Source organism: Chrysochloris asiatica, unplaced genomic scaffold (assembly GCF_000296735.1).
Source record: "Chrysochloris asiatica unplaced genomic scaffold, ChrAsi1.0 scaffold00009, whole genome shotgun sequence".
NCBI classification, from domain to species: domain Eukaryota; kingdom Metazoa; phylum Chordata; class Mammalia; order Afrosoricida; family Chrysochloridae; genus Chrysochloris; species Chrysochloris asiatica.
In genome coordinates, this window is record NW_006408527.1 from 17,062,696 (window position 1) to 17,089,850 (window position 27,155).

The 27,155-nt window shown below is 45.4% G+C and overlaps 1 protein-coding gene across 1 annotated transcript; it reads left to right on the top strand.

The window, feature by feature from the left end:
- The first annotated feature begins 4,078 nt into the window (after window positions 1-4,078).
- Window positions 4,079-26,866, top strand: KLHDC8A (kelch domain containing 8A). Its single transcript, XM_006834083.1, has 6 exons — window positions 4,079-4,088; window positions 17,372-17,965; window positions 23,804-23,968; window positions 24,174-24,389; window positions 25,145-25,246; window positions 26,673-26,866. The coding sequence occupies exons 2-6, from the start codon at window positions 17,590-17,592 to the stop codon at window positions 26,864-26,866; spliced, it is 1,053 nt and encodes a 350-aa protein (XP_006834146.1). The 5' UTR covers window positions 4,079-4,088; window positions 17,372-17,589.
- Window positions 26,867-27,155: the final 289 nt, after the last annotated feature.

Genomic DNA, 27,155 nt, shown 5'->3' on the forward strand with positions numbered 1-27,155 from the left:
GAATTTCTGGCAGCAAACTATCAATGTCCTACTGCAACCATTTTTAAAAATTATCTTCCTCATTTTCACTGGCCCTCTACCAAACATGATGTCCTTTTTCAGGGCCTGGTTCCTACATGTCCAAAGTGCATGAGAAAAAGTCTCATCATCCTCACTTCAAAGGAGCATTCCGACTGTATGTCTTCCAAGACAGATTTATTTGTTCTCTTGGCAGGTACTTTTACTTGCATGTGGCATTAATAATGTTGTTTGATAACATCCACATTCTGTAATATCATCTTTCTTTGAAATGGGTACAAATATGGATCTCTTCCAGCCAGCTGGCCAGGTAGCTGTCTTTCATATTTCTAGTGAGTGCTTCTAATTCTGCAACAGCTTGATGAAACATTTCAATTGCTGTTTCATCAATTCTTAGAACCTTGTTTTTCACTAATGCTTTCAATGCAGCTTGGACTTTTTCCTTTAATATCATCAGTTCTTGAACATATGATACCTCATGAAATGGTTAAAAGTCGACCAATTCTTTTTGATATTGTAACTGTGTGTTCCTTCCATCTTCTTTTTAAAATAAAAAAAAAAAATTTTAACTTTTTATTTTGAACTGAGTGAAGGTTTACAGAGTAGATCATCAATTTTACATTCAACAAATCATGTACTGTGCTTAATTACATGGTTGCAATCCCCTCCATGCACCAACAGTTAACAGCATTTACCTCTATTCACTTTAACCACTGCATTCCTCCCTTTGTCTTCCGCCACCCCCATCTTTCCTCTTTCCACCCATGTCAACACATGTCTACCTTCTAGTGCATGTATCATTTCCTCTTTCCTACCAAACTATTATAGATTGTTTCTTTCATCAAGAAAGCCCCCATTTTTGAGTACAGAAAAACCACTCAGGAATTAAAAAAAAAAAAAAACACTCAGGAATATATAATGGTTTAACCAAAGGGCACATTCTGGGAGCCAGCCTCCTGGCCACCAGCACACAGCCTTTCTCTTTCCATAAGTCTAGAGTTCTCAGATGCTCAATCTCTCCATGCCATCACCTCTGCCTCCATCTCTGGTGTTGCTGCTTCTCTGGTTAGGGTCCCAGGTTCCACTCATGCTCTTCTCTCTTGATGGTCCTAGGGTCCTCTCTTTTTGGAATGTACAATTAATTACTCCCCCCTTTTTGTTGCATAACCTCTACCTTTACAGTTGTGACAATCACAATTAGTCATGATAGCAGTTACTCACTACTGAATCAAATGCATCCTATCTCCATCTCCTTTCACCAGGCCCATCTAGACAGGATGAAAACTGTTCAGTGAGGATTCTACCTTCCCTCGCACACTCTGAAACGAAACTACCTCTTGAAAACTTGTAAGCCAGCCAATTCATGTCTTTACAGTCCTCTACCCCCCATTTTAGGTAGCATTTTCTAAGTTGCCCATCCCTACCAACCCTGCGTACAGAAGGGATAAGTTTGATCTTTGACGTGAAGACCCCTTTCCTCTCAGTTGATATTTTGAGCTACTACATCCATAAGTATAGGTCAAGTTCATCAAATTGTAGCAATTTACACTTGCTTCCATTATCAAATTTCTTTATCTTTCTCTAATCAAGTTCTGATCTTCAAGCCATCAAAGATAGGTCAAATGGATGCCATATGCAAGTTTGGGCATTCTTGTACATCTCACCCCACTTCATATCAGCTGGACGCTTCACTTTCAGCTCTAGCCCTCCGTGACTTGGTCATTGTCCATGGACTCAGGAGTCCCCAAGTCTCCCCAAACTTCAGACCATCCAGCCCTTCCTCTTCTCTCAACTCAGGCTCTACAGGATTCTACAGAACGTGGTCGAACTCAGCCCATATCTTCATTGCTGCCATCACCCACTTCCACACACATGTAGGCCAATGCAGTTGCCAACAAGCTTACATGCCTGCTCATGTGTTCCCTTTGAGTTTCGGTCTTGGAGGGGATCCTTCCATCTTCTTTTGATGATTCCTGTATTGTTTAGTATTTTGTCCATAGAATCCTTCAGTGTTTCAAGTCGAGGCTTGAATTTTTTCTTCAGTTCTTTAAGTTTGAGAAACATTGAGTGTGTCCTTCTCTTTTGGTTTTCTAACTCCAGGTCATGACAGATTTAATTATAATATTTGACTTTGTCTTCTTGAGCTGTCCTTTGACATTTTCTGTTCAGCTCTTTTACTTCATTGTTTCTTCCATTTGCTTTAGGTTCTCTAAGATTAAAAGCAAATTTCAGAGTCTTATCTGACATCCACTTTGATATTTCATTCTTCCTTGTCTTTTGCTTTTTTCATAAATGATGTTACTGATGTCATCTTACAACTCTTCTAGTCTTTTGTCGTTAGTATTCAGTGGGTCAAATCTGTTCTTGATATGATGTCAAATTCAGGTGAGATATACTCAAGATCATTTATTGTTTGGTTTTCATGGACTTGTTTTCATTTTCTTCAGCTTCAGTCTGAACTTGCATATGAGCAACTGATGGTCTGTTCCACAGTCTGCCCCTGGCCTTTTAGCTGATGATAATGAGCTTCTCCATCAATTCTTCCCACAGATGTAGTCAGTTGGATACCTGTGTATTCCATCTGGCAATGTCCACATGTATAGTCACCATTAGTAGTTGGTCTTGCAAAATTCTATCATGCGATCTCCACCATCTCTTTTCTATCACCAAGACCATATTTTCCAGCTACTGGGCCTTCCTCTTTCACATTCCAATCAACAGTAATTATCAATGCATTGTTATTGCATGTCTGATCAATTTCAGATTTAAGAATTTAATAGACTATTTTAAATCCCTTCATTGTAAAGTTTTGTGGTTGGTATGTAAATTTGAATTATATATATATTTTTTTATTAGCAGGTTTTCCTTGTAAGTGTATAGATATTATCTAATCATAGACTGTATTGGGCTCATTTTTCAGTTTGCTGTATCATGGTGGCTTGTGTGTTGTTGTAGTTCTGGTTTCACACATCTGTATGCCAGAGGTGATTCAAATACCAGCAGGGTCACCCATGGTGGACAGTTTTCAGCAGCGTTTCTAGATTAAGAACAGATTGAGAAGAACTAGGCAGACTGCTTCTGAGGGTTTATCCATTGAAAACTTTATGAAAGAAGTACAATATGACCCAGCAATTCCTGCACAAACTTTGGTGTACAAGTTTCCTTTTGAGTCTCTATGTTCAAATCTTTTGGGTATACCTAACACACCAAAAGATTTGAACATAGAGACTCAAAAGGAAACTTGTACACCAAAGTTTGTGCAGGAGTCCTGGTGTGGCACTGTGGGTTGATGTGCTGGACTACAGAGTCGTTTGAACTGCAAGGTTGGCAGTTCAAGCTCACCAGCTACTCCTCAGAAACCCTATACAGGGTCTCTATGGGTTGGAACCTACTTGACAGCACTTAACTACAGCAACAACTCACAATAGCTACAAGTGGGAACAACCTAAATGCTCATCTACAGATGAAAGGATATGTGGTATTACATACAATGAAATATGGAATATGGATGGAATTGGAAGACACATTCAAATAAGTTAGCAATAAAAGGACAAATATTGTATGACTTCACTTATAGAAGAAGACAAGAAAAGGCAAATGTCTAGAGACCAAAGTTTATTAGTAGTTACCAGGGATAGAAGGGAAGAGGAAAAGGGGAGGTTGTTAATGATGACAAGAGTGCATTGATTAAGGGTAGGGTTGCACAATTGATTATCGTGAGTATTGTAATTAATGTCAATAAGTTGTATCCCTCTAAAAAGTTTAATTGGGAGTCCAGTGCAATGTGTGACTCACAGTAGTAGTTGAATGAGTGATCTCCCTAGTTGATTGATGGACTCACTCAATCATTCAATAAACACAAATGTTCCTTGAGTATCCAGACATTAGGAGATGCATTGCTGTGTGCCATCAAGGTGACCCTATGTGATAGAGTTGAACTGACCCACAGGGTTTGCTAGGCTGTAATTTTTACAGCACCAGGTCACCAGGTCTTTCTTCTGTGAGATGGTGTATGGGTTCAAACTGCTAACTTTTCAGTTAGCAGCCAAGTGCTTCATTGCTCCAGCAGGGTTCCTTGGCATCAATCTAGATGATGGGACAGAATGGTGAATATGACAGGCATGGACCCTGCCCTGTGGAAGCTTCTAAGCTCCTTAGGAAACTGGCAACCTAGGGACATTCACTGGCAGCTTCCACCCCAATGGCCACTTTCCAGCTTTTCTCAAGGATATTGTCACTGGAATTTATTTATTCATTTTATTTTATTTTTTAAATTGTGAACTGAGTGACAGTTTACATGGGAGAACATGGGCTTACATCATCGTTTCATTGCAATGATTACAATCTTCTCTGTGCATCATCATTCAACAGTATTTGTTTCTATTCTCTCTGCTTTTCTTTCCTGGGGGTGGGGTGGAATGGAGGGGTGGGGAGGTGTACACAAAAACACTCAGGAATATATAATAATTTAAACAACCAAAGAGCACATTCTGCAAGCCTGCCTTCTGACCGCCAGCACTCAGTCCCTCTCTCTCCATGAATCTAGAGTCTTCAGCTGCTCCCTCTCTCCAGGTCCTCTTCTCTGCCTCCATCTCTGATGTCGCTGCTTCTCTGAATAGGGTTCTGTATTCCGTTTGCGCTCTTCTCCTTTGATGGTCCTAGGGTCCTCTGTTTCTGGACTGTAAGATTAATTACTCCCTATTTCTGTTACAAAACTTCTACCTTTACAGTTGTGACAGTTGCAATTAGTCACGATAACAATTACTCACTATTGAATGGAATTATTTATTTTTAATTGATCTTTGTCTCCTAAGACACCTCCACAGGTCTTTCTAACACCTCCCTTCTGCCCTCTGCTGCTGGGGAATGGTAAGTGCTTTTTCAGTAAACAGGTCACTGTTTATACTCAGAAATACCAAGTATTTCCCCCCAGAAATACCAAGCATTTCCCCCCACCCATGCCTTCTATCACTCCTGAGATGAACTGAAGTGCCTTAATATTTAAAGAGGAATGAATTTGTAATTAGCACCTTAACATCATATCAGAGCCATTCTGGAGGTTTTCTATTTAAATGCAAATTGAGTCTTCCTAAGGAAAGCTAATAACTGATGAAAATAGATAGCAAGGGATGGGGGAGCAGGCAGGAAGAGGGACGTGGCTCTGATGTAGAATTGTCACTGTTGTCTGTTGTTGACTTGCTATCTGCAGCCCCCACACCCCTTACTGAGAACCAAGTAAGCTTGAGCCCCAATTCCCTACTCTGTCCATAGGGATGCGAAACCAGCAGCCATTAGTGTGGTCCCCAGTGAACAGATGGAGGTCATCTTACAATCCTGGTGTCCTGGAGAGATAAGGGCTTTGGGACGAGACAGAGCTGAGTTTGAATAAAGACCCCTCAACTGTGATGGCTTGGGCAAATTCCCTAACCTCTCTGAGCTTCCATGCCTTCATGATGCAAGTGGCTGTTAGTGCTTGTTTCCTCCGAAGATTATTGCAGAGATTGTGTGATGTTACTGCTTTTTCACTGAGTCCCATGTTGCCCAGTCTGTTCCAGTTCACAGCAGTTCCATGTGACATATTGCCCCCGCAGGGTATCCTAAACTATAATCCATACAGAAACAGATCAGCAGGTCTTTCTCCCAAGGAGCCTCTGCAAGGCTTCAAATCACCAATCTTTCAGTTAGCATCCGAGTGCTTAACTATTGCACCACCAGGGCCCCTTAAATTATGTCATAGAACTGATACAATGTGCCCAATTGGTGTTCGCTTCCTTCCATTTCCACAAGATACAACTAAGGTATTATGTCTTAAGCCAATTTTTTGTGGTGGTGGTGGTAGTGGTGGTTTGGGTGAAAGTTTACAAAGCACATTAGATTTCCATTCAACAATTTATACACATTTTGTTTGATAACATTAGTTGCAGTTCCCTTTCTTAAATCAACTTAAGCCTATTCTGGAAAGATAAGTGGGGGACAGATTATCAAGAAATAGGTTGTGCCCCTCTCTTTCCCAGAAAATACCTAAAGGCAAGGGAAGACAAACATTTTTGCAAAGGGCCAGATAGTAAATGTTTCTGCTCTGTGTGCCATAAGTTTCTATCTCAACTACTCAGCGCTGCTGTCGGAGCGGGAACGCAGCCACAAACAAACAAAAATGAATGAGCGTGGCTGTGTTCCAACAAACTTTATTCATGGACACTAAGATTTGAATTTCATACAAGTTTCACTTGTCAACAATTTTTTTTTTTTTTTCAAAGTATGAGAACTATTCTCAGCTCATAGGCCATGCAAAACAGTTGATGGGCTAGAGCCCTCTGCCTGAAGTTATTCTAAGAGGTCTTCCCCTGTAATTTAGGGGAATTCCTTACTAAGGGACCCTCTCAGAGCACAACTCCTGAGGCTGAGACTACAGGGAAAGGCTGTCACCTGAGGAAGCAAAGGATCAGCAGGGCCTAGGGCTGGCTTCACCTTGGGTGCTGCCCTTTAGGTCTATGGTAGGATTCTTGCTTTCCATGTAGGAGTCCCAGGTCTAATTCCAATGCACCTCATTTGACAGTGAAGCCTGCATGTTGCTATGACATTGAACAGGTTTCAACAGAGCTTCCCAACTAAGGCTGGCTAGGAAGACAGGCCAAGCAATTTACTTCCAAATATCAGTTTAAAAAAATCCTATGGCTCACAATGTTTCCATCTGCAACGAATCGTGAGGATGGTGCCAGACCTGGCTTAGTTGTGTGGTGCATTAGTTCCCCATGAATCAGGGACCAACTCACCGGCAGCTATCCACAACATAAAAAGGAGTGTCATTGTACTTCCTGCCCTGTGATGTCATTGTACTTCCTGCCCTGTGATGTCATTGTACTTCCTGCCCTGTGATGTCAGAGGAAAGAACTGAAGGCTCCCAGGAGCTAAGCAGATCCCATACTCTCTCCCCAACTGGGAAATAAATGGAGGATCCTCAAGGCCTCCTCAGATCTCAGTGCTGCTGCTGCTGTGGACAGAAAGATGCAATGATCCACCGCAAGCTTGGCCAGTGTCCTGTCTCTCTTGGGTTCTCATACTTCTCTTTTTAAACACACACTCACAATCCACTCACCTCCAGACCATCATGCCCCTGTCTGTGGCATAGAGGGAACCCAGGTCATCACACCAGATGATGACCTTGTTGCTGCAACAGATTGCCTGTCTCCTATGGGAGGAAAGGGTTAAAGCAGGGCCTGGAGGATGCGTGATTCCCAGTTCCCACCCCCTTCCCTCAATGACTCTGCCTGGTTCTTTCTCAGGAATCTCTGGGGATGGAGGCATGTGTGTGAATGTGTGTGTATGAGTACATGTGTGAGTGTGCGGATGTGGGTGTGTATATGAAACACCAGGGAAGAGAAAGCTACTCTGCACCTCTCCATTCAGATCTCCACTGCAGGGAGCATGCTCCTTTTTCCAGCGGGAGGAAAAGCTAGACTTACTTCTCCAGCCCCAGAGGAGGATGGTGCACTCTTGGAGGTGAGCCGAAGCAGGGTAGAGAATGATGCTACCAGGATAAAAAGGTAGAAAAGGGCTGGGCCCCCAAGGGATGACTTGCATGGCTGAGTGTCGTTTCAGACCCACATAACTTTTGGGCTCCCATTCCCTTCCTGGCCCTATTAAAGGGCCCAGGACCCTGGATCCCAGGACAACTGAATCAGACAAAATGTGGTGTTAGAAGGGCAGCAAGAAAGGAGACTGCAACCATGAATGTAATCCTCTTCTAAAAGTAAGTTATGAGGACCCAGGAGAAACCCAGTATATAGTCTGCATCAGATGAGAAATATCCCCCTGAAAAGAAGAGTCCTTCTAGTGATGGCCCCTTTTCTCTCCTGGGTGACAATAACTTCCTGGTCTGAGCTTTTGCTCCCCAGATAAGATAGTTTTTCTAGGAAGAAGGATCATTTGGGGAGGTGATCAGGGAATCCTTTTATTTTCATCTGGATCTGAGAAGTTCCCAGGGACTGATCTATGGGTCCACACCCTGCTCACTCAGAAACTGCTAGCCAGAGGGCCAGGCCCATTCCCTCCCACCATACGCACGCGTGCACACACACAACATCCGAGGCAGGCAGGCTGGTCCATCTGCTAATCAATCTTCTTGCTGGTCTCCCAGCTGGAGCAGTGGGGCTGGTGTGTAAATCATTCTGTGTCCTCCCTCAGCTCTGCCAGGACGTGGAGCTCTTTTTAATTAAGAAGAATGGAGGATGCTGCTGGCTCTGGAAATGGCGATATTAACTTACTAATGGGCATTTAAAGAGCTGTGTTTGAGTGGTCTGCTGCTGCCTTCCCCCACCTGCAACATCTGCTCCTCTGCAGGACCTCACATAAAAAGGCGTAAGGGTAAGGGCCTTCGGGGCCCTAGTGTACAGCCAGGCCCCAGCCTGGTGACATGAAATAAACTAGCACATTTTCACTTTTTGATTGGAACCTTGGAGGCCCTGGCAGTCTGTGGAAAGGCAACAACCCCCACCCCCATACCAAAAGGTTAGATAGTGAGGCTGCCAGGTGAGCATCCCAGTTAACAATAGCTACTGTAATCATGAGCCCAAGGGTGGAAGTCTGTTTCTGGGTACATGAGGCTGGAGGCTGTAGCAGGAAGACCTGCAACCAAGTCCTCTCTGTAACCACCAGTACTGACCTGGTGCCCCTGGCAATGTCAGTGCGAGCTATGGGGCCAGACCTGCTGTGTATTTGTGTCACCAGAAAGATATTGATTCTAGAACTTTGACTTTGTCACTATAGTTAAATGATACCTTCCGTAGGTTTTCGTTTTCCCATCCTGCCTACCCTTATCTGCTTCCCTGGGAATAAGGACTAATCCAGCTGGGAGAGGTCTCAAACTGTTTTCCCCTTCATCTAATTTTACAGACTGCAGGATGGATGTGACTGGTACAGAGGTTCGCAGCCTGGTTATGACCAAACATGGGCTAGGACTGGGGTCTCCTAACTCTCAGTCCTGTGCTCTCTCCTGTCTCTAGTATCTCTCGAGAGGGGGCCATGGCCACCCTGTTGTCATTATGATCCTAATCTTTTCTTTCCAAAGTTGTGTAGGTCCGAGTCTGAAAACCAAAATGAGCCCTTCTTCCCTACCTCCACCACCTCCGTACCTGGGGCCCACCTTCTAATGTCCCAATTTCCCCTCCACAGGCAGGGAGATGCTCAGGGAGGTGGGCAGCACAGTCCTTGGCTGCTATCCCATAAGCCTCTAGGTTCCAGACACTGTACTATGTATGCACTGGAGGGATCAGGGGCCGGGGGGTGGAGGTGGTAGTTGAAGGAACATGGCTGACTCAGTACCTCAACACTCCAACTAAGGCTGCCTGGTCAGGAGAAAACCAAACCAAACCAATTGCTGTCAGGTTAATTCCAACTCATGGTGGCCCTGTGTATGAAGTGGAACTGTAAGCACCATGGGGTTCTCATAGCTATGAACTTTCAGAAGTAGATTGCCAGACCTTCCTTCCAAGACACCTCTGGATGGGTAAGAATTGCCAACCTATCAGTTAGTAACCAAGCTTTGAACTATTTGCACCACCCATTACCTTGCAAGATTAGGAGAGAGGATCCCTAACACCTGAGGCCATTTCACAGGGGACCCTAGACCTCTACCCAAGGATGGCAATGCCCTGTGAGCAGGTGCAGATTATGGTTCTGATGGCTAATACCTGCATCACTCCATGATAGCAAGTTAGCATGAGCCCTGGATTCTTCCTATGGGCTAGTGTTGGACCTAGAGGGAGGAGGTTCTAGTGAGGCTTTTCCATGTTGGAGGAGGAACCTTCTGGCAGACACAGCCCAATTTGGATGCGCCATCCTCATTCCCCACCCCCTGGATATGGACCAAGCTTCAGGTTAGGAGAGAAGAAGTGATTATCTGAAGGAAGAGAACCAGCTGGTTTCCAGATTAGAATGCAATGAAGGCTTAGGGAATTTAGGAAGAGAATTTGGTTAGTTAGGAGACAGCATTATGTCCAAGACAGAGGCCTAGAGATGGTTGGATAAAGGACGGAGTGGGGACCCTAGTCAGGCCGCCTACCCTATAAAACTGGCACTGTGAGTTAATGCGTTGGACTGCAAAGTTGGTTTGAACTACAAGGTTGGCAGTTCAAGCTCAGCAACCCCTCCTTAGAAACCCTATATAGGGTTGCTGTGGGTTGGAACTGATTTGACGGCGCTTTAACAGCAAGGAGCTCTGGTAGCGTAGTGGTTACGAATTGGGCTGTGAACCGCAAGGTCAGCAGTTCGAAATTACCAGCCGCTCTGCAGGAGAAAGATGAGGCTTTCTGCTCCCTTAAAGATTTACAGCCTTGGAAACCCTGATCAGGGTCACTATGGGTTGGAACCGAGTCGACGGCACTTAACAACAACAACAGCAACAACAATTTGGGGTATGGAGTCCTGGTATAGTGCTGTAGATTAAACACTGGACTGCAAAGTTGGCTTGAACTGCAAAGGTGGGTGGCTCAAAGTCTCCAACTGCTCCTCAGAAACCCTATTCAGGGTTGCTATAAGTTGGAACCGACTCAACCACACTTAACAACAACAACATTTGTGCCATCACCTTGCCCTCAAAAAAGGAAAGAAAACTAGGCATTATAGAGTGCCTACTATGTGTCAGAATTGACTCGACGGCACTCAACAACAACAACAACTATGTGTCCAGAACAAGACCTGGTAGCGGAGTTTGGCAGAAATCACCGGTGGAAACCATATGGATCGCAATGCGCCAGTCCTCTTGTGCATGAGGACACCAGAAGTTAACAACTATGAGCCCAGGAACTGTGCGTGGCATCTCCTTCCCCCAGCACCTTCAGAAAGGAGATATTCTGATTCCCTGTCTCACAGATGAGGGAACTGAGAGTCAGGACAGTGGGTGGCTCATTCATGGTCACACAGCCAGGAGGTGACTGGGCTGGGATGAGCATGCTTTCCTGCTACTCCAGGATATGTGGGCACTGCAGAGAGAGAACTACATAAAGAAGGTCATCTTTGGCCTTGGGGAGGTCCAGCCTGCATGGTATGCCACTGAGATTGTTCTAGTGGCCCCAGGGACAGGCAGGGTGAAGTGGATTTGTGAGGAGACTTCGAGAAGGAGTTGTCACAGCAACTAAGAGCGGAACAGCATCTCGTTCCCCATTAAGCAAAAACAAAAACAAAAAACTGTTGCCATCCAGCTGGTTCCAAATCATGGCGGTCCCAACACCCTGAAAATGCGATCTGAAAGCTCAATGGTTTTTCTACCCATGACCTACATGCAGGAAATCTGCCTAGTTTGCTGGGAAGAAACTGTCCTCCCATGTGCATCCCCAGTTTCCTCACCATATACCCCAGAGATCAGTTAAGGTGGGACCCTGCTGAATACTTAGAGGCACTCAATAGAAACTTAGTGAGTAAAACTGAGCATTTTATTGTATGTGAATTAAGAGCCAGTTACTGTTGCGTTGATTCCAACTCATCGTAACTCCATGCGTGTCAGCTGCATGTGGTTTTCAACGGCTAATTTTTCACAAGTTCACTTTCAGGCCTTTCTTTTGAGACACTGTAGGGTGGACTGGAAGAGCATATTCACTGTTTGTACCACCCAGGGACTCATATAATTAGACCACAAGAAAGCCAAAGTGTGAAGTCCTGGCACTGTAGGATAAGCACCGGACTGCTAACCACAAGGTTGGCAGTTCAAACTCACCAGTCTCTCCTCAGAAACCCATGCAGGTTAGCTATGAGTCAAAACTGACTTGACAGTGCTTAACAACAACAAAGCCAAGGTGACTGAAAAACAAAAACAAACCTACTGAGTGACATTATGTGGGGTTAGACATTCCTTCAAGTTTGCTTGATGCCTCCATATCACAATAAATAAATGTAGGAGATAATGACCCACTGGTTCTCCACAGTACCAAAAGCTTGTTAATCTTTAGACAGTTTCATGAGCTTTCTTTCTCACCCCTTTCCCACTCCCACCTTGTTAGCATGGTAAAAAACCAAACACATTTTAAAGAGGAAGAAACCAGACCCAGTACTATGCAAGCTCTTACAGTAAGAAGGACTTAGATTTGACGTGAGAAACAACTTCCTGGCAGGGAAAATGGTTACAAACTAGAATGGGGTGGTGAGGAATCAAAGGAGTCACTGGACTCTTCCCCTTGGCTTGGCACTCCTGAAGGCCCCAGCTTGGTGAGCTCAGTCCAGGCATGAAAACTGCAGGTGACTCAGGGAATCATAAGTGGCTGTTGCTAGGTTACAAGCTTCCTCAGTGTGCACTCACTGTGAGGCTTAAAGGATGTCACCTGGCTGGGAGGAAGAGCCATGGAGGAAAAGATGGGGAAATGGAGACAAGTCAGGACTTCCAAAACAAGCTATTAGGAAGCCAGTTTGTTTTTAGTACTTTTTCCAAGGATCTGAGCCTCTAGATCTCACAGCCTGCATACAGGGTGGGGGCCATGGAACATGAGCATTGGTGTTAAGTAGGGCTTAGTCTGGAACTGGATTCCAGTCCTTCCCAAGGTGTGCTGCCTGGCGCAGACAGCATGTCCGTGTGGAGGGAGGTCTAGATTCCTTCATTATAGTCAGAAAAGAGAAAACAGAAAGTGTGGGAAATTCTTATTTTCTTGATAATGCAAATTTCTTTGATTTGTGTTTTGATTGCAATAAAGTAGAAACGCACTGGATTTGGAATTCCCAAACTAGACCCAGTCTGAATGGCTTATAAGTCACTTCATCTCACTAAGTTTCAGATTCCTCAGCTAAAAAAAGAGGGGAAGAGCAGTGGCCCTGTAGGTTAAGCACTGGACTGTGAACCACAAGATCAGTGGTTCAAGCCCACCAGCTGCTCTGCAGGCAGGAGAAAGATGAGGCTTTCTGCTCTCACAAAGATTCACAGCCTTAGAAACCCTATACAGGGTGGCTAAGAGTTGGAACAAACTCAACAGGACTTAATAACAGCAACAACATAAATGCATAGAGACGAAAGTTTGCTGGTGGTTACCAGTGACTGAAAAGGAAAGAGCCCTGGTAGCATAGTGGATTACAAGGTGGGCTGTTAATCATTAAGTCAGCAGTTCGAATCTACCAGTCACTCATCAGGAGTAAGATAAGGCTTTCTGCTCCTGTAAAGATGTACAACCTCAGAAACCCTGTACAGGACTGCTAAGAGTCAGAATTGACTCAGTGGCACATAACCACATGTGTGTGTGTATATACATGTGTGTGTTTTACCACAACACATTTTTAAAAATAGATGTTGATACCCACCTTTGCAACCTTCCAGGATTGTTTGAAGATTGTGACAAAACGAATGTGCAAAGACTTGCTTTATATCTCAGTGAGTGATGTAATCGTATAAAGTGGTACTTGGAAGAGTCTTGGTGAAGCAGTGGTTGTCTGAATGTGCAGTGGTTTGAACCCACCAGCTGCTCCAAGGTAGGAAGATGTGGCAGTCTGCTTCTGTAAAGATTCACAACCTTGGAAACCCTATAGGGCAGTTCTCTGTCCTATAGAGTCACTATGGGTTGGCATGAACTAGACAGCCACAGTATGGTTTTTGTTTTGGGTGGAACTCTGAATACTTGCTTATTAAGCTGTTTCAGTTATGGTGGGCTGGTGGGTATAAGAAGCCTTGCCTCACTGCTTAGGTCAAAAGCTAAGTGAACAAAAGAAGCAGAAGAGTAACACCAGCAAGTCCCTTTATGACTTCTAACTGCTCTGACCACCAGACTGATTTAGTGAAGACAGTTCAAGTTGAGAGCCGAGAGATTGATTCTATTCTTCTAAGCAGATTGTGACCCCTAGGAAGAAAGGGAAATGTTTGGTACTTTCTATGAAACTTTATTAAATCAGACCACATTCTTTTAGAATTTCTGAGTTCTTATTGAATAAAGAAAACAAAACATGATCTTCCTTTGTGAATGTTCTGAAAGTACAGAGAATTCAGATGAAAGCACTGGACCACAAGATCCGTTTGAACCACAAGATCGGTGGTCCAAACTCACCAGCCACTGCTTGGAAACCCTGTACAGGTTTCTTTTAATCAGAACCGACTCAACGGCCCTTAACAACAACACCATTGCGAGTTGAATGAAGCCCTGGTAGGCTAACAGAAAGGTCAGCAGTTTGAGCTGCTATGTGGAAGAAAGATGTGGCAGTCTGCTTCCATAAAGATTACAGACTCAGAAACCCATGGGGCAGTTGTCCTCGGTTCTATACGTAATAGAATAGACTGGATAGAAGAGGGTTTGTTTTGTTTTGCTTTGTTTTGGTATTGTGAGTTGAAGGAGTCCATGGTTAGCACAAATGACTAAGTGCACAGCTACTAACTGCAAAGTCAGTCAATTGAATCCACTGAGAGTCACCGTGGAAGACAAACCTAGCTATCTGCTTCTGAAAGGTTATAGGCATGAAAAAACTCCCTGACATGCTGATGGAATTGAATCTACAGCAACTGGTTGTTGTGAATTATGACTTCATATTTGCTTACTCTTTTTTTTATTATTATTGTAAATATATATAACACAATATTTGCAATCAATATTTTTCAGGTATACAATTTAGATATATCAATTACATTAATCATGTTGTACAACCATCACTCATAATCATTGTCAAATATTCCATTACCATAAACCACTCGACGAGAGAAAAATGTGGCAGACTGTTTCCCTAAAGATTTATAGCCTAGGAAACTGTATAGAGTAGTTCTACTCTGTCCTACAGGGTCAGTATGAGCTGGAATTGACTCCACAGAAAAAGGATTGTAAACAAAACTCACTGCTGCCTAAGTGAGTTTTCTGCATGTCCGTCCACCTCTGATAACCACTAATAAACTTCACTCTCTTTTCTTGATTTTGTTGCTAGTAGTGTGGCACTGTAGGATCAGCACTAGACTTCAAACCACAAAGTCGGCAGTTCAAACCTAATAGATGCTCCTCAAATAGTAGCAGTAATGTAGTAGTAGTAATAATGGTATTCATAGCTATTTTCTGAACCCTTGAGATGTGTCAGAGACTTCACTGAACATTTTTAAATTACTATCTCATTTAATCTTTATAAAAATCTACAAAGATAGATCTATGCCATGGAATGCTACTCAGAAATAAAAAAGAATTACTAATACAAGAAACAACTTGAGTGACTCTCTAGGGAAATAAGGCGAATGAAAAAAGCCAATCCCAAAAGATTGTGTAATGTAAGATTCATTTTATATCTTTTTAAATTATAAAAATATATATACAACAAAACATTTGCCATTTCAACCATGTTTACATATACAATCCAGCCACACCAACTAACTAGAGTCCCATGTTGCACAATCATCACCAGTATCTATTTCTAAATCTTTTTCTCCTTCTTTCCTTTCCTTTTTTTCATCTGCTGGAAAGTTACCAATGGTTCCTCCTAATGAGAAAAAAATACGATTGTTTCCCTTCCAGCATATGGAAGATAAAAAAGGAAAGAAAGAAATTTCCTTTCCTCTCTTTTTCCTTTCCTTTTCTTTTTAACTGTCTATATAACATTCTTGAAATGACAAAGTCCCTGAAACAAGAAGAGAATGGTTGCCAGAGATTGGGGGAGAATCTGGAAGAAGGGAAGTGGGTATGACTACAAAAGAGCAACAAGCGGCATCTTGTGGTGATGGAAATGTTCAATATCTTGGCTGTATCAATTTCAATATCCTGGCTGTAACACCGTTTTGCAAATTCAGGGAAACCCAGGTAGGATCTCTCTGTATTAATTTCTTACAAGTGCATATGAATCTGTAATTTACCTCTAAATAAAAAGACCACACACACACACACAGGCATGCACACAAGTGCTCAACTATCATTAAAATGAGGCTCAGGGGAGTTAAATCACTTTCAGAACCAGAATTCAAATCCAAGTCTGTCAGGCTCCCAAGGTTTGGACTGTTCCAAGACTTGGCTGTATTCATGAGACAGGGATAAAAGGAGTACTCCATACATCTTGCAATCCGCTAGACCTGTAGCCCACTGGTATGGTAGGCAACTTTGTTATTGGGGATTATACTGTCCTGGAAAGGTTACTATACCCTGAAAGGATTTATTTGGCAAACTCTGTGAGTTAGTGCCTTGGGCTGAGATTCAATAATCAGGTTTCCCCTTCCAGAGGTGTGTGTAAAGACACGTGTGTGTGTGTGTGTGTGTGTGTGTGTGTGTCAGAGAGAGAGAGAGAGAAACAGACAGGTAGACAGATGAGAGATAAGACTGCCTGTGTATTTTTGTGTTGACGTTTTTGAAGCGTTTTGGTGTATCTGTCAGTTTCTCCATGGATCTATTTCTCCTTGGGGGAGGGGAAGGTGATGTGTCCATGTATGTGTGCAACTAGGTGTCAGTGTTAAGCTTTACCCGTGTCACACCCACATAACTTGGCTCTATTAGGTTAAGCCATATGTTAATACCTCTCTCAAAACAAAGCTGAATAGTGAGCAAGCGAGCCTGTCACGAGCTGGGTCTGTGTATTGTAGATAAACCGGGTAATTGGACTCTCCACCTCCTCACCCAAAACAAACACTCACAAACCGCCTACCCCCACTTCGGAAGGAGGCTGGCCCCAGGCATCTGGGTGCTTGGCTGTAGTGGCCCGCTCTACTTGATCATGTAGACAAGTCTCAGCCGGGCCCTCGTCCCTCTCCCGTGGGGCCAGGCGCTGCCTGGGCTTATGTAAAGAGGTCATGGCCGGCTGGCCGAGGGCGCACGCGGACTCCAGCACAGGTGTAGCAGCCGGGCGGCGGGCGGGAACCTGTGCTGAACAGGCTCGCCACCCATCTCCGCGGCGCGGCTGCGCTCCTTCACCCGCTGCTCATTTGTTCTCCTCGTCTGCATGCCTGACAGCGGGGTGAGGCCTGGGAAGGACGGAGCGCCCTCTCCCTGGCTTCCCGCGCCGCCGGGCGAGGTCTCCCCACTCTCCGGTGATGCGCTGTAGGCGCCTTGCGGCGGAGCTCCGCGGGCTTCGCTGTGTAAGTGTGCGCGGGGGCGTGGACGCCGCGAGGGCTGGGAATTGCGGGGAAGGGGGCGGGGGGCAGGGCGGTGTCATCGCCCAACGATGTTAACTCCTTCCTTGGCCAGGAGGAGGCCGAGAGCCCGCACCTCGGGGAGCCCCCAACCCGGCGCGCTCCGGAGCTTTCCGAGCCGCCGGGGAGGTGAACCGGCGGGGAGAGCGAGGATCCGGTTATGCCGGGCTTCATGTTACCGCGCGGGGGCACCCTCCGTCGCCGCGTCTTCCTTTGAAAGTTGGCGAGGGGCTGGGAAGCCTGCCCGCCGGCGGCAAGGGCACCTGGCCCCAGGCTGCCCCTGATTCTCCCCATTCCTCTTGCAAGGCCAGACGTGGACGCCGCCCGACCACTGAAGCTTGAAGGACAGCAAAGCGCTGGCCGGCGTCGGGGCCGCTGCCGGGGGTTGGGCGGAAGCCGGCACAAGGCAGTGAGATGAAGGCGGCGAGAAGGGGTGTGGGAGCCGGCGGAGAGTAATCCGCGGACCCCCGGGCTCGCAACTCCCCCGGCTCCTGGGCGCGTCGGGCGGAGCCCCGGGGGCTGCCATGGAGGTGCCGAGCGTCAAAGACTTCCAGTGGAGGCGCCTGGCGCCACTGCCCAGCCGCCGGGTCTACTGCTCCCTGCTGGAGACCGGAGGGCAGGTCTATGCCATCGGGGGATGTGACGACAACGGCGTCCCCATGGACTGTTTCGAGGTCTACTCCCCCGAGGCCGACCAGTGGACCGCCTTGCCGCCCTTGCCCACGGCCCGGGCCGGAGTGGCCGTCACCGCCCTGGGGAAACGGATCATGGTGATCGGAGGTGTGGGCACCAGTCAGCTGCCCCTGAAGGTCGTGGAGATATACAACATTGATGAGGGCAAGTGGAAGAAGAGGAGTGTGCTGCGTGAGGCGGCTATGGGCATTTCTGTCACGGCCAAAGGCGAGTGGGGCGGGCCAGGGCTCGGCTGGGAGGATGGGGGACAGAGGGTAGGGAGTGGGAGCCACAGGAAGGAGATGGTAACCAACACTGATTTTGGGGACCTACTATTTTATTCAATTTGATCCTCACAGTAGACACTAAAACTAGAAATCCACCACCTTTACTTTATAGATTGGAAAACTGAGGTGAAGGGATGTGTGTCAAGTGATTCCATCTGATGACTGAAGTCCACTACACCAGGCACCTCCCAGCATGCTGAGCAGGCCCCAGCCTGAGAGGGGAGTGGGTTTGTAGGCTGTGAGATTTTGTGCAGTGTCTCTGCAGACATGCAGCAGAGTGAGGACACAAGCATCAATCCCCTGAAACATGCCTTCCAGTAGCACCACCTCCCCAAGCCTCTTAAGGTCCTGGGGTGCGTCTCTCTCTTTAATATCTTCTCAACCTTTGGCCTGAGGGAGGATGTGGAGGAGCTAAGAGGAGAGGCATTCCCTCCATCCTTGTACCATTACCAGGCCCCGCTTACTAGAAGATCTTTCAGGACTTGATTCCTCTGTCCACTCTTCACCTTTAGCTTCCCCCACTTCTCATCTCAGGGACGCTGATTTAAGCAGAACACAAGAACGTTCCTGAGTGTTGTGCTCCTACAGCATCTTGCCGGGGTTCTCTGGTTCTCAGGGCATGTATGTGCTCACCATGTGGCCTAGGATTCTCATATCAGGTGTTCAAAACCCCTCAGTTCCTTCTTGTCTGCTAAAACACAGGGTTTTATGGGAAACGGACCAACAATAATTAGGAGGCCCCAACTTCAGACACACTTGACAGCTTGCAGGAAAATATGCCTTTCTGTCTGGCTCTCTTCTCCTTCTTTCTTGTGCAACCATCCTACCTGTCTTGCTTGGTCTGCTATAGATCAGGAACCATTTTTCTTAAGACCTGTTCTTGTGCTGGCCCAGTGCTAGGTCCCAGGAAGAAAGAAAAGACACAAAGGTCTGGTCTTTGCCTTCAGGAGTCTGGATCTGATCAATGAAGAAGACTAGTTAGAAGTTCTAGTCCAGATACCTCAGGACAGAGTAGCCAGTAGGCCTTCATGACCTTCAAGTAAGAAAGGATGGAAGTACAGAGGTCCACAGGGAGAAAGGGAGGGAAATAAGAAATCAGTATATGGTGCTGAAAAAAAAACACAAAAAAGTAAACTAAAAACTTTAAAACTAGTATGCACTAGTATGAGTCCTTACACAGGTGCTTTATATATAATCAACCATTTAATCCTCATAACCTGTTCCAGGAAGGGCTAGTATTATCCCCATTTTAGAGAGAAATAGTTCGGGGCACAGAGAGGTTAAGTCATTTGCCTAAGGTTATACACATAGCGACCCTGTATAGGGTTTCCAAAGAGCAGCTGTACTAGAAAGTTGGTTTGAACTGCAAGGTTGGCGGTTAAGCTTACCAGCCATTCCTCGGAAACCCTATACAGGGTCACTATGGGTCGCTATGGGTCAGAACTTAACCAACAAGAACAACAATGTTGTTGTTAAATGCTGTAAAGTTGGTTCTCATTCATTGTAATGCTCTATAGGGTTCCGAAGAACAGCTGGTGAGTTTGAACCACCAACTCTGTGGTTCAAACCGACTTGCTTTTATCTTATAGCACCACACCAGGACTCCATATACATATATGTTTATATATATATATATATATATGTATACTTTTCTACTTACCCTCATATACATGTGTATGTGTAGATAAATAGATAGAAAAATAGGTCATGAGATCATGATAAACTATGTATAACATTGCAAAACAATGGGTATTCCAGAACACTTAATTGTGCACTTGAAGAACTTTTACATAGACCAAGAAGCAATTGTTACAACAGAACATAGGATAATAAATGGTTTAAAATCAGGAAAGGTGCATGTCAGGGTTGTATCCTTTCACCATACTTACTAATTCTGTATGCTGTGCAAATAATCTTAGAAACTGGATTATATGAAGAAGAATGCGGGATCAGGATTGGAGAAAGGCTCACTAACAACCTGTGATATGCAGATGATTCAAGTTTGCTTACTGGAAGCAAAGAGCACTTAAAATACTTACTGGTGAAGATCAAAAACTACAGCCTTCAGTATGGACTACACGTCAATGTAAAGAAAACAAAAATCCTCACAACTGGATCAATAAGTATCAATAAGTGATAAATGGAGAAAAGATTGAAGTTGTCAAGAACTTCATTTTGCCTGGATCCACAGTCAAAACTCATGAAAGCTGCAGTTAAGAAATCAAACAACATTAGATCAAATCTTCTGCACAAGACTTCTTGAAAGTGTTCAAGAACAAAGATGTCAGTTTGAGGACTGAAGTGCCCTGACCTAAGCCATTGTATTTTCAACAACTTCATCTGCATGTGAAAGTTGGACAATGAATAAGGAAGACCATTGAAGAATCGATGCATTTGAGATATGGTGTTGGAAGAGAATATTAAAAGTACCATGGACTGCAAGAGGAATAAACCAGTCTGTGCTGGAAGAAGTACAATCAGAATGCTCCTTAGAAGCCAAGATGGTGAGACTTTGTCTCTCATATTTCAGACATGTTATCAAGAGGGACCAGTCCCTGAAGAAGGACATCATGCTTGATAAAGTGGAAGGTCATTGAAAAAGAGCAAGACCCTCAACAAGATGGATTGACACAGTAGTAGTAGCAATTGGCTCAAACGTAACAACAATTGTGAAGGTGGTACAGGGTCTGATACTGTTTCATTCTGCTGTGCATAGTCTCAATGAGTTAGAACCAACTCAACAGCACCTAACAACAACAAAATAAGAGACTAAGTCCAAAAGTGTTATATCTTTGGTTCCAGTTGGTTCAAGCACAAGCTTATTCTAAACATGTATCTGCAATCACTGGATAGCTACAGACAAGGTCTCTCAGTAGTAAACCTGTCTTAGTCTCATTCGTGTGCCTTCAAAACCAGTGTGCATTAGAAAAAATTATTTTGAATTCAAGACTAATATCAATTTTTAAATAAACTAAAATCGATATCTTCACAAATCACTGAAATTTTACAGCAAGTTTACAGGAAAACTGCCCTACATAAAACAACAGGTTTTAGATGGATCAGATTTTTAAGAGAAGTCTGGAAGATCTCAAAGATGAATTCAAAGTAGGGAGTTCAGTTCAGAAGATTAGAGTGACTGTTTTTTTCAAATGGGTCTTCTTAATAGATTTTCTCGAAGGACACAGGCGATCACAGGGACTCATTAGAAAGCAACTAAGAACATGGAAAGTTGTGTTAGTGAGGAAAAGATCCGGAAAGTTGCACTGAGAAAATTTTTTCCATCACAACAATGTACCTGCTCTTTCTTTCAAGGCTAAGAAGGGTTGTCCTACATGAATTTCATTGGGAAGCCATACCCCAGCCACCCTATCGCCGTGTACTCTTGCCCCTTCAGAATTGTTTTGTTCCCCAAATTCAAAGAACATTGAAAAAGAACACCACTTGAATCCCTTGAGGATGCCAAAACTTCTATTTTTATGTGATATAAAATCGAAGAACAGAATTCTTCAGGGAAGGATTGTTAAGTGTTGTCGAGTCTGTTCATTTTCATAGTGACCCTGTATAGGGTTTTGAGGAGCAGCTTGTGGGTTTGAACTGCCAACCTTGTGGTTAGCACACCAGGGAAGGTTTGTTGTTGTTGTTAAGTGCTGTCAAGTTGGTTCTGACTCATAGCAGCCCTGTATAGAGTTTTCAAGGAGCACCTGGTGGGTATGAACCGCCGACCTTGTAGTTCAAAGTCCAGTGCTAATCCTACAGCGCCACACTGGGTTCCAAATAGATGGAAACACCAGTTTCTGAAGTGTTTAGTCCTACATGGAGGATCTTTGGAGAAATAATAGCTTCACGTTTTGATATTTGTGTTTAATAAAGATTTGTATGATTTTTATAGCAATACTTTTTGACTTACCCTCATATATGATTGAAAAGCAGAAAGGAAAATATTTACCTTTGCAATAACCTGAAGAATAAGGGGCTCTAAGAGCCAGAAGAGACAAGAACTGGCTGTTGGAAGACAGCCCCATTCAAAGCTGGGGCCCTGGATAAGAGAGGGTGTCGTGGGGGACGTGATTTCCTGGCTGGACTGCAAGAGCTTCAGGGTGGAGGCTGAGAGAAACACAGATGGCTTGCCCATCCTCTCCCATGCAGTGGGGCAGGGTAGTCCAAGAAGTCACCTAGGGTCATGAGCAGCAGAGACTGGAAGGGGACTTGATTCTCCTCTGAGTGCTTTACTCACTGTTGGGGTCTTCCATTCTGTCCTGATTCTGTCAGTCAGTGTTTTTAGAGTTCAGTTTCCCTTATGAAGCTTCACCTTCACTCACCCCTCATCAGATCTCCTTTAGTTCAGGCCTCCCAATTTCTAAAAGATGATGGTATTCCCCCATGGGGGTTGGGAAGGGCAGAAAGAGAGCCAGTGTCTCACAAGGCAAGACTGAGCTCATTTATAAAGGCTCCAGCTATGTCCATAGAGTTCTCATCTGGGAGTACCAGGGAAACAGGCCACTACTGAGGGGGTCAGGGAATTACCCTTCTTCTTTGGTATTCCCTCTGATGTCTCAGAAAGAGCCCTGAGAGTGTGTGGGTTATGAATTCAAATCTACAAGCAACTCCATGGGAGAAAAATGAGGCTTTCTGTTCCCGTAAAGATTGACAGCCTTGGAAATGCTATACAGGGTTGCGATGAGTCGGAACCGACTCCACAGCACACAACCACCACCAGCTGGAGGGGACAAGACCTGCAGAGGTTGTTCAAGCCTAGACTTCACCACGGCCTTCACTTGTGAAGGGTTTGGCATTCCAGGTTTGACCAAGGACTGGACACTGTGGACACCAAGAAAGACTAAGGCATATGGTCTCACTGTGGCTTCAAGAATACCCGGACTTGCTAAGTGAAATAAGTCAGATAACACATGAGTCCCTTTATTTGAAATATTTCTAATAGTCAAATTCCGAGAGCAAGTTGACTAGTGGTTATCAGGGGCAGGAATGAGGGAAGAGTGGGAAATTCTTACTTCCTGGGTAGAGAGTTTTTGTTTGGAGTGATGAAAAATTCTTGGAAATTGATAGGGTGATGGTTATACAACATCATGAATATAACTAATGCCACGGAATTATACACTTAGAATTGTTAAAATGGCAAAATTTGAATTAGATGGATGGATGGATGGATGCTGTTGTTAAACTCATAGCAACCTTGTTTAGGGTGTCTGAGGAGCGGCTGCTGGGTTTGAACCACTGACCTCGCAGTTCTGACTGATCCAGCACATTATCCTTCAGTGCCACACCAGAACTCCATAGATAGATAGACAGAAATAGATTAGATAGCTTCAAAAAGTTTGTGGGAAAATTCCATTGTCTTTTAGCTCCATTTTTTCCACGACCTTTTTGAAGTGTGGCACTGTAGGTTAATGCGCTGGACTGCAAAGTTGGTTTGAACCGCAAGGTCAGCGGTTCAAGCTTGCCAGCCACTCCTCAAAAACCCTATACAAGGTTGCTGTGAGTCAGAACTGACACGACGGCATTTAACAACAACAATATATATATATCCATAATTTAAATATATATCCTCAACCATGGCAGGACTATTAATGGTGCCATCAACCCCAGTGACATCTTTATGACTTGCTCTGAAGAAGCAGTGGTTGGAACTTGGCCCAGCCTCAGTGCTGGTGCTCAAGGAGTTCATAGAGCCTGGCTGTGGTAGGTGACGAGGGGTCCTGGTGGCCCTGTCTCCAGGAGTCCCGGAGCTGAGCCTGGGCTTATATGTGGCCTTTCTCCTTAGATTACCGAGTGTACGCAGCAGGCGGGATGGGCCTGGACCTCCGCCCCCACAACCACCTTCAACACTATGACATGCTCAAGGACATGTGGGTGTCCCTAGCACCCATGCCTACACCAAGATATGCTGCCACCTCCTTCCTACGGGGCTCCAAGATCTATGTGCTGGGTAAGGATGGGTTCTTTGTTCCACACCTCCCCACCTCCCCTCTTTGGGTCAGTTCTCATGGGAAGCAGTGCCTGTGTGCAGAGCCATTGCCTTGGTACTGGGAGACAATTGCTCTGCCCCTCTCCTTAGGGAGCTCCAAAAGGGGAGGCCCAGCTCCTGCCCTCAGGGACTTTTCCAGTAAACCCCACCCTGCTCATGCCTCTAGGGGGACGACAGTCCAAGTATGCAATCAATGCCTTCGAGGTCTTTGACATTGAGACACGCTCCTGGACCAAGTTTCCCAACATTCCCAGTAAGCGGGCCTTCTCCAGCTTTGTGACTCTAGACAACCGCCTCTACAGCCTGGGAGGCCTTCTGCAGGGCCGGCTCTACCGGCAGCCCAAGTTCCTACGGACGATGGATGTGTTCGACATGGAACAAGGTGAGCAGCTGTCTTTGGGTACCCCATGGAAGCTCTGGCTGCCCACCTCCCTTCTGGCCAATCCTCATGCCTTACTCCCCACACCATTCATTCTACTTGGTAAGTGGCCAGAGCCACTGTCAGGATTAAAGTCTTTTGGGTTGGTTGATTGCTTTTATCTATGCTGTTAGGACACATAATTTACATGCTCAGTGGGCTGCTAACCAAAGGGTTGGCAGTGAGTCCATCTGGAGATGCCTCAGGAGGAAGGTTTGGTGACCTAGCTTCTAAAAATCAGCCATTATAAACCCTATGGAGCATAGTTGTATTCTGACACACACGGGTGGCCATAAATCAGAATCAGTTCAAAGACACCTGGTTTCCTTCTACCTCTTGCCGGTTTTCTTACAACATCCATGCAATGTTTTTTTTTTTTCCTCCTTTTTTTTTCCTCCTTTTTGCTAATAGAGAAATAGAAGGCTCCTCACTCCTACACTTGCTGCCGCCAGTTAGCCTCTTCTCCAGCTTACAGCCTGTGAGAGCAGACTCTCTTTAGGGGTAGAACAAGGTGATTCATTGTTGGGGTTTATGGTCCCTTAGATGATACTCTGCACGAAAGAGGATAGAAGGCATTTCAAATATCTGGCGGCAGCAGGTATGCCCTAAACCCAGAAGGTGAATGGAGTGGAGATTCTGCCCAGGGGGAAAGTTGTTTAGAACTCAGTCTATGTTTGGTGAGAGTGGTCAGCATCTCTCTTTCTCTCTCTGGCTTATAGGAGGATGGCTGAAGATGGAACGCTCCTTTTTCCTCAAGAAGCGGCGTGCAGACTTTGTGGCTGGCTCTCTGAGTGGACGGGTCATAGTGGCTGGAGGACTTGGTAAGAATGGTGCTTCCAGGCAGGAACTCTGTACAAGCAGAAGATGCTGCCTCCTTGCACCCCACCTGCCTACTTATCTGATTTCAAGAACTCAGAACATTCTCACCCCCTGCCTATATCCACATATGGGTCCCAGAAACTCATCAAAGACCCAGAGTGTTTCTATCCTCATGTCAGAGTGAAACTGAGAATAAGGGACACACACAAAATCAGTCATTCATTTGGTTGCCTGAGCACAGGTCCCTGGGGCCCTGTCCAGGACTGACTGGAGACACAGTGTGAAGGGATCAATCTTGGTCCCCTTCCTTTTATCTGTCTTTCCTCCTTGGATACCCAGTTCTATCACAGAATAAGAAAGCAATCTATCAAATTATTTTAATGAGTTAGAGGTTTGATATGCTAGCCCTCCCAAAGAGTATTAATATTTTAAAGGTAAAAGCTTTAACATCAACCAAACTTCCAAACCCACTGTCATCTATTTGGTTCCAACTCGTAGCAACTCCCTATAGAGTTTCCGAGGCTGTAAATCTTTACAGGAGCAAACCACCTCATCTTTCTCCGGAAAAGAGGCCTTGCGGTTAGCAGTCTGGTGTTTATTCTACAGTGCCATCTGGGTTCCTTTTGACATTGACAAGGGGGCGATATATAGTTAGGAGGGCTTCCAGGCACCCAGAGAATACTTGATATGGGGAAATATCCACTTTACTCATGCATGAGAGGTGCACAATGTGAACTAGACCATGTGGGCAGCATTCTTAGTGAAAACCAGGATTGAGACAGTGTTGTTGTTTTAAGTACTGTGGAGTTGGTTCCGACTCGTAGTGACCCTGTACAGGGTTTCCGAGGCTATAAATCTTGATGGGAGCAGAAAGCCTCATCTTTCTCCCACGGAACGGCTGGTAGTTTCAAACTGCCGACCTTGAGTTTAGCAGCCTGATTCATAACCACTATGCTACCAGAGAGAGCTCCTTGGAGGGACACTTCTAGTGAAATCACCTAAGAAAACCAGTTGTTACTGAGTTGATTCTGGCTCCTGGAGACCCCATGTGGGTCCAAATAGAACTGTGCTCCATAGGGAAGTAGATTGCCAGGCCTTTCTTCCATGGTGCCTCTGGGTACATTCGAACCCCCCCCCAGTCATTTGGTTAGTAGTCAACTGAACTATTTGCACCACCCACGGACTCCTGGGACTTTTCTCATGGGTTAGAGAGAAGAAAGCTTACTCTTAAGGAGATGGAATGCTTGGGAGAAGGGAGAGAGGCAAAGTGGCTGCTTGACATAAGCCCGCAGCTCAGGCGAGGAAAGAGGAAACAAAAGGTCAGGTTCCTTGGTTTCTGCTTGTGGGTTCCTGGGGGGTAGGGGTTAGGGCCCGGAAGGACTGCTGCTGAGTGAACTTTGTAAGCTCTGATTCCCTTGGTTCTTTCAGGGAACCAGCCTACTGTCCTGGAGACAGCGGAGGCATTCCATCCAGGGAAGAACAAATGGGAGACCCTCCCTGCCATGCCCACACCCCGCTGTGCCTGCTCCAGCATTGTCATCAAGAACTGTCTCCTGGCTGTCGGAGGCGTCAACCAGGGCCTGAGTGATGCAGTGGAAGCCCTGTGTGTCTCTGACGCCTAGCTGCCCCTGAGCCCCACGCCTTTCCTCAGAACCACATCACCCTAACTCTTGCCATGAAGAATGGTCTCTTCAAAGCAGTCTGGGCTGCTTCCCAGGGTACCAGCTCCTGCCAGCAGCCTGTGGGTCAGGCCCTAGGCGCTAAGTGACCTCCCTCCCCCTTATACTCGCCCAACCCCACAACACTCTCAGAAGTGCAGATGACTCCACCAGCTTCTGGTTGGAGCTCAGCTGCCCTCTGGGGAGAGACCCTAATTACTGCTCAGGCACATAAAGACATGCGAGTATCTCC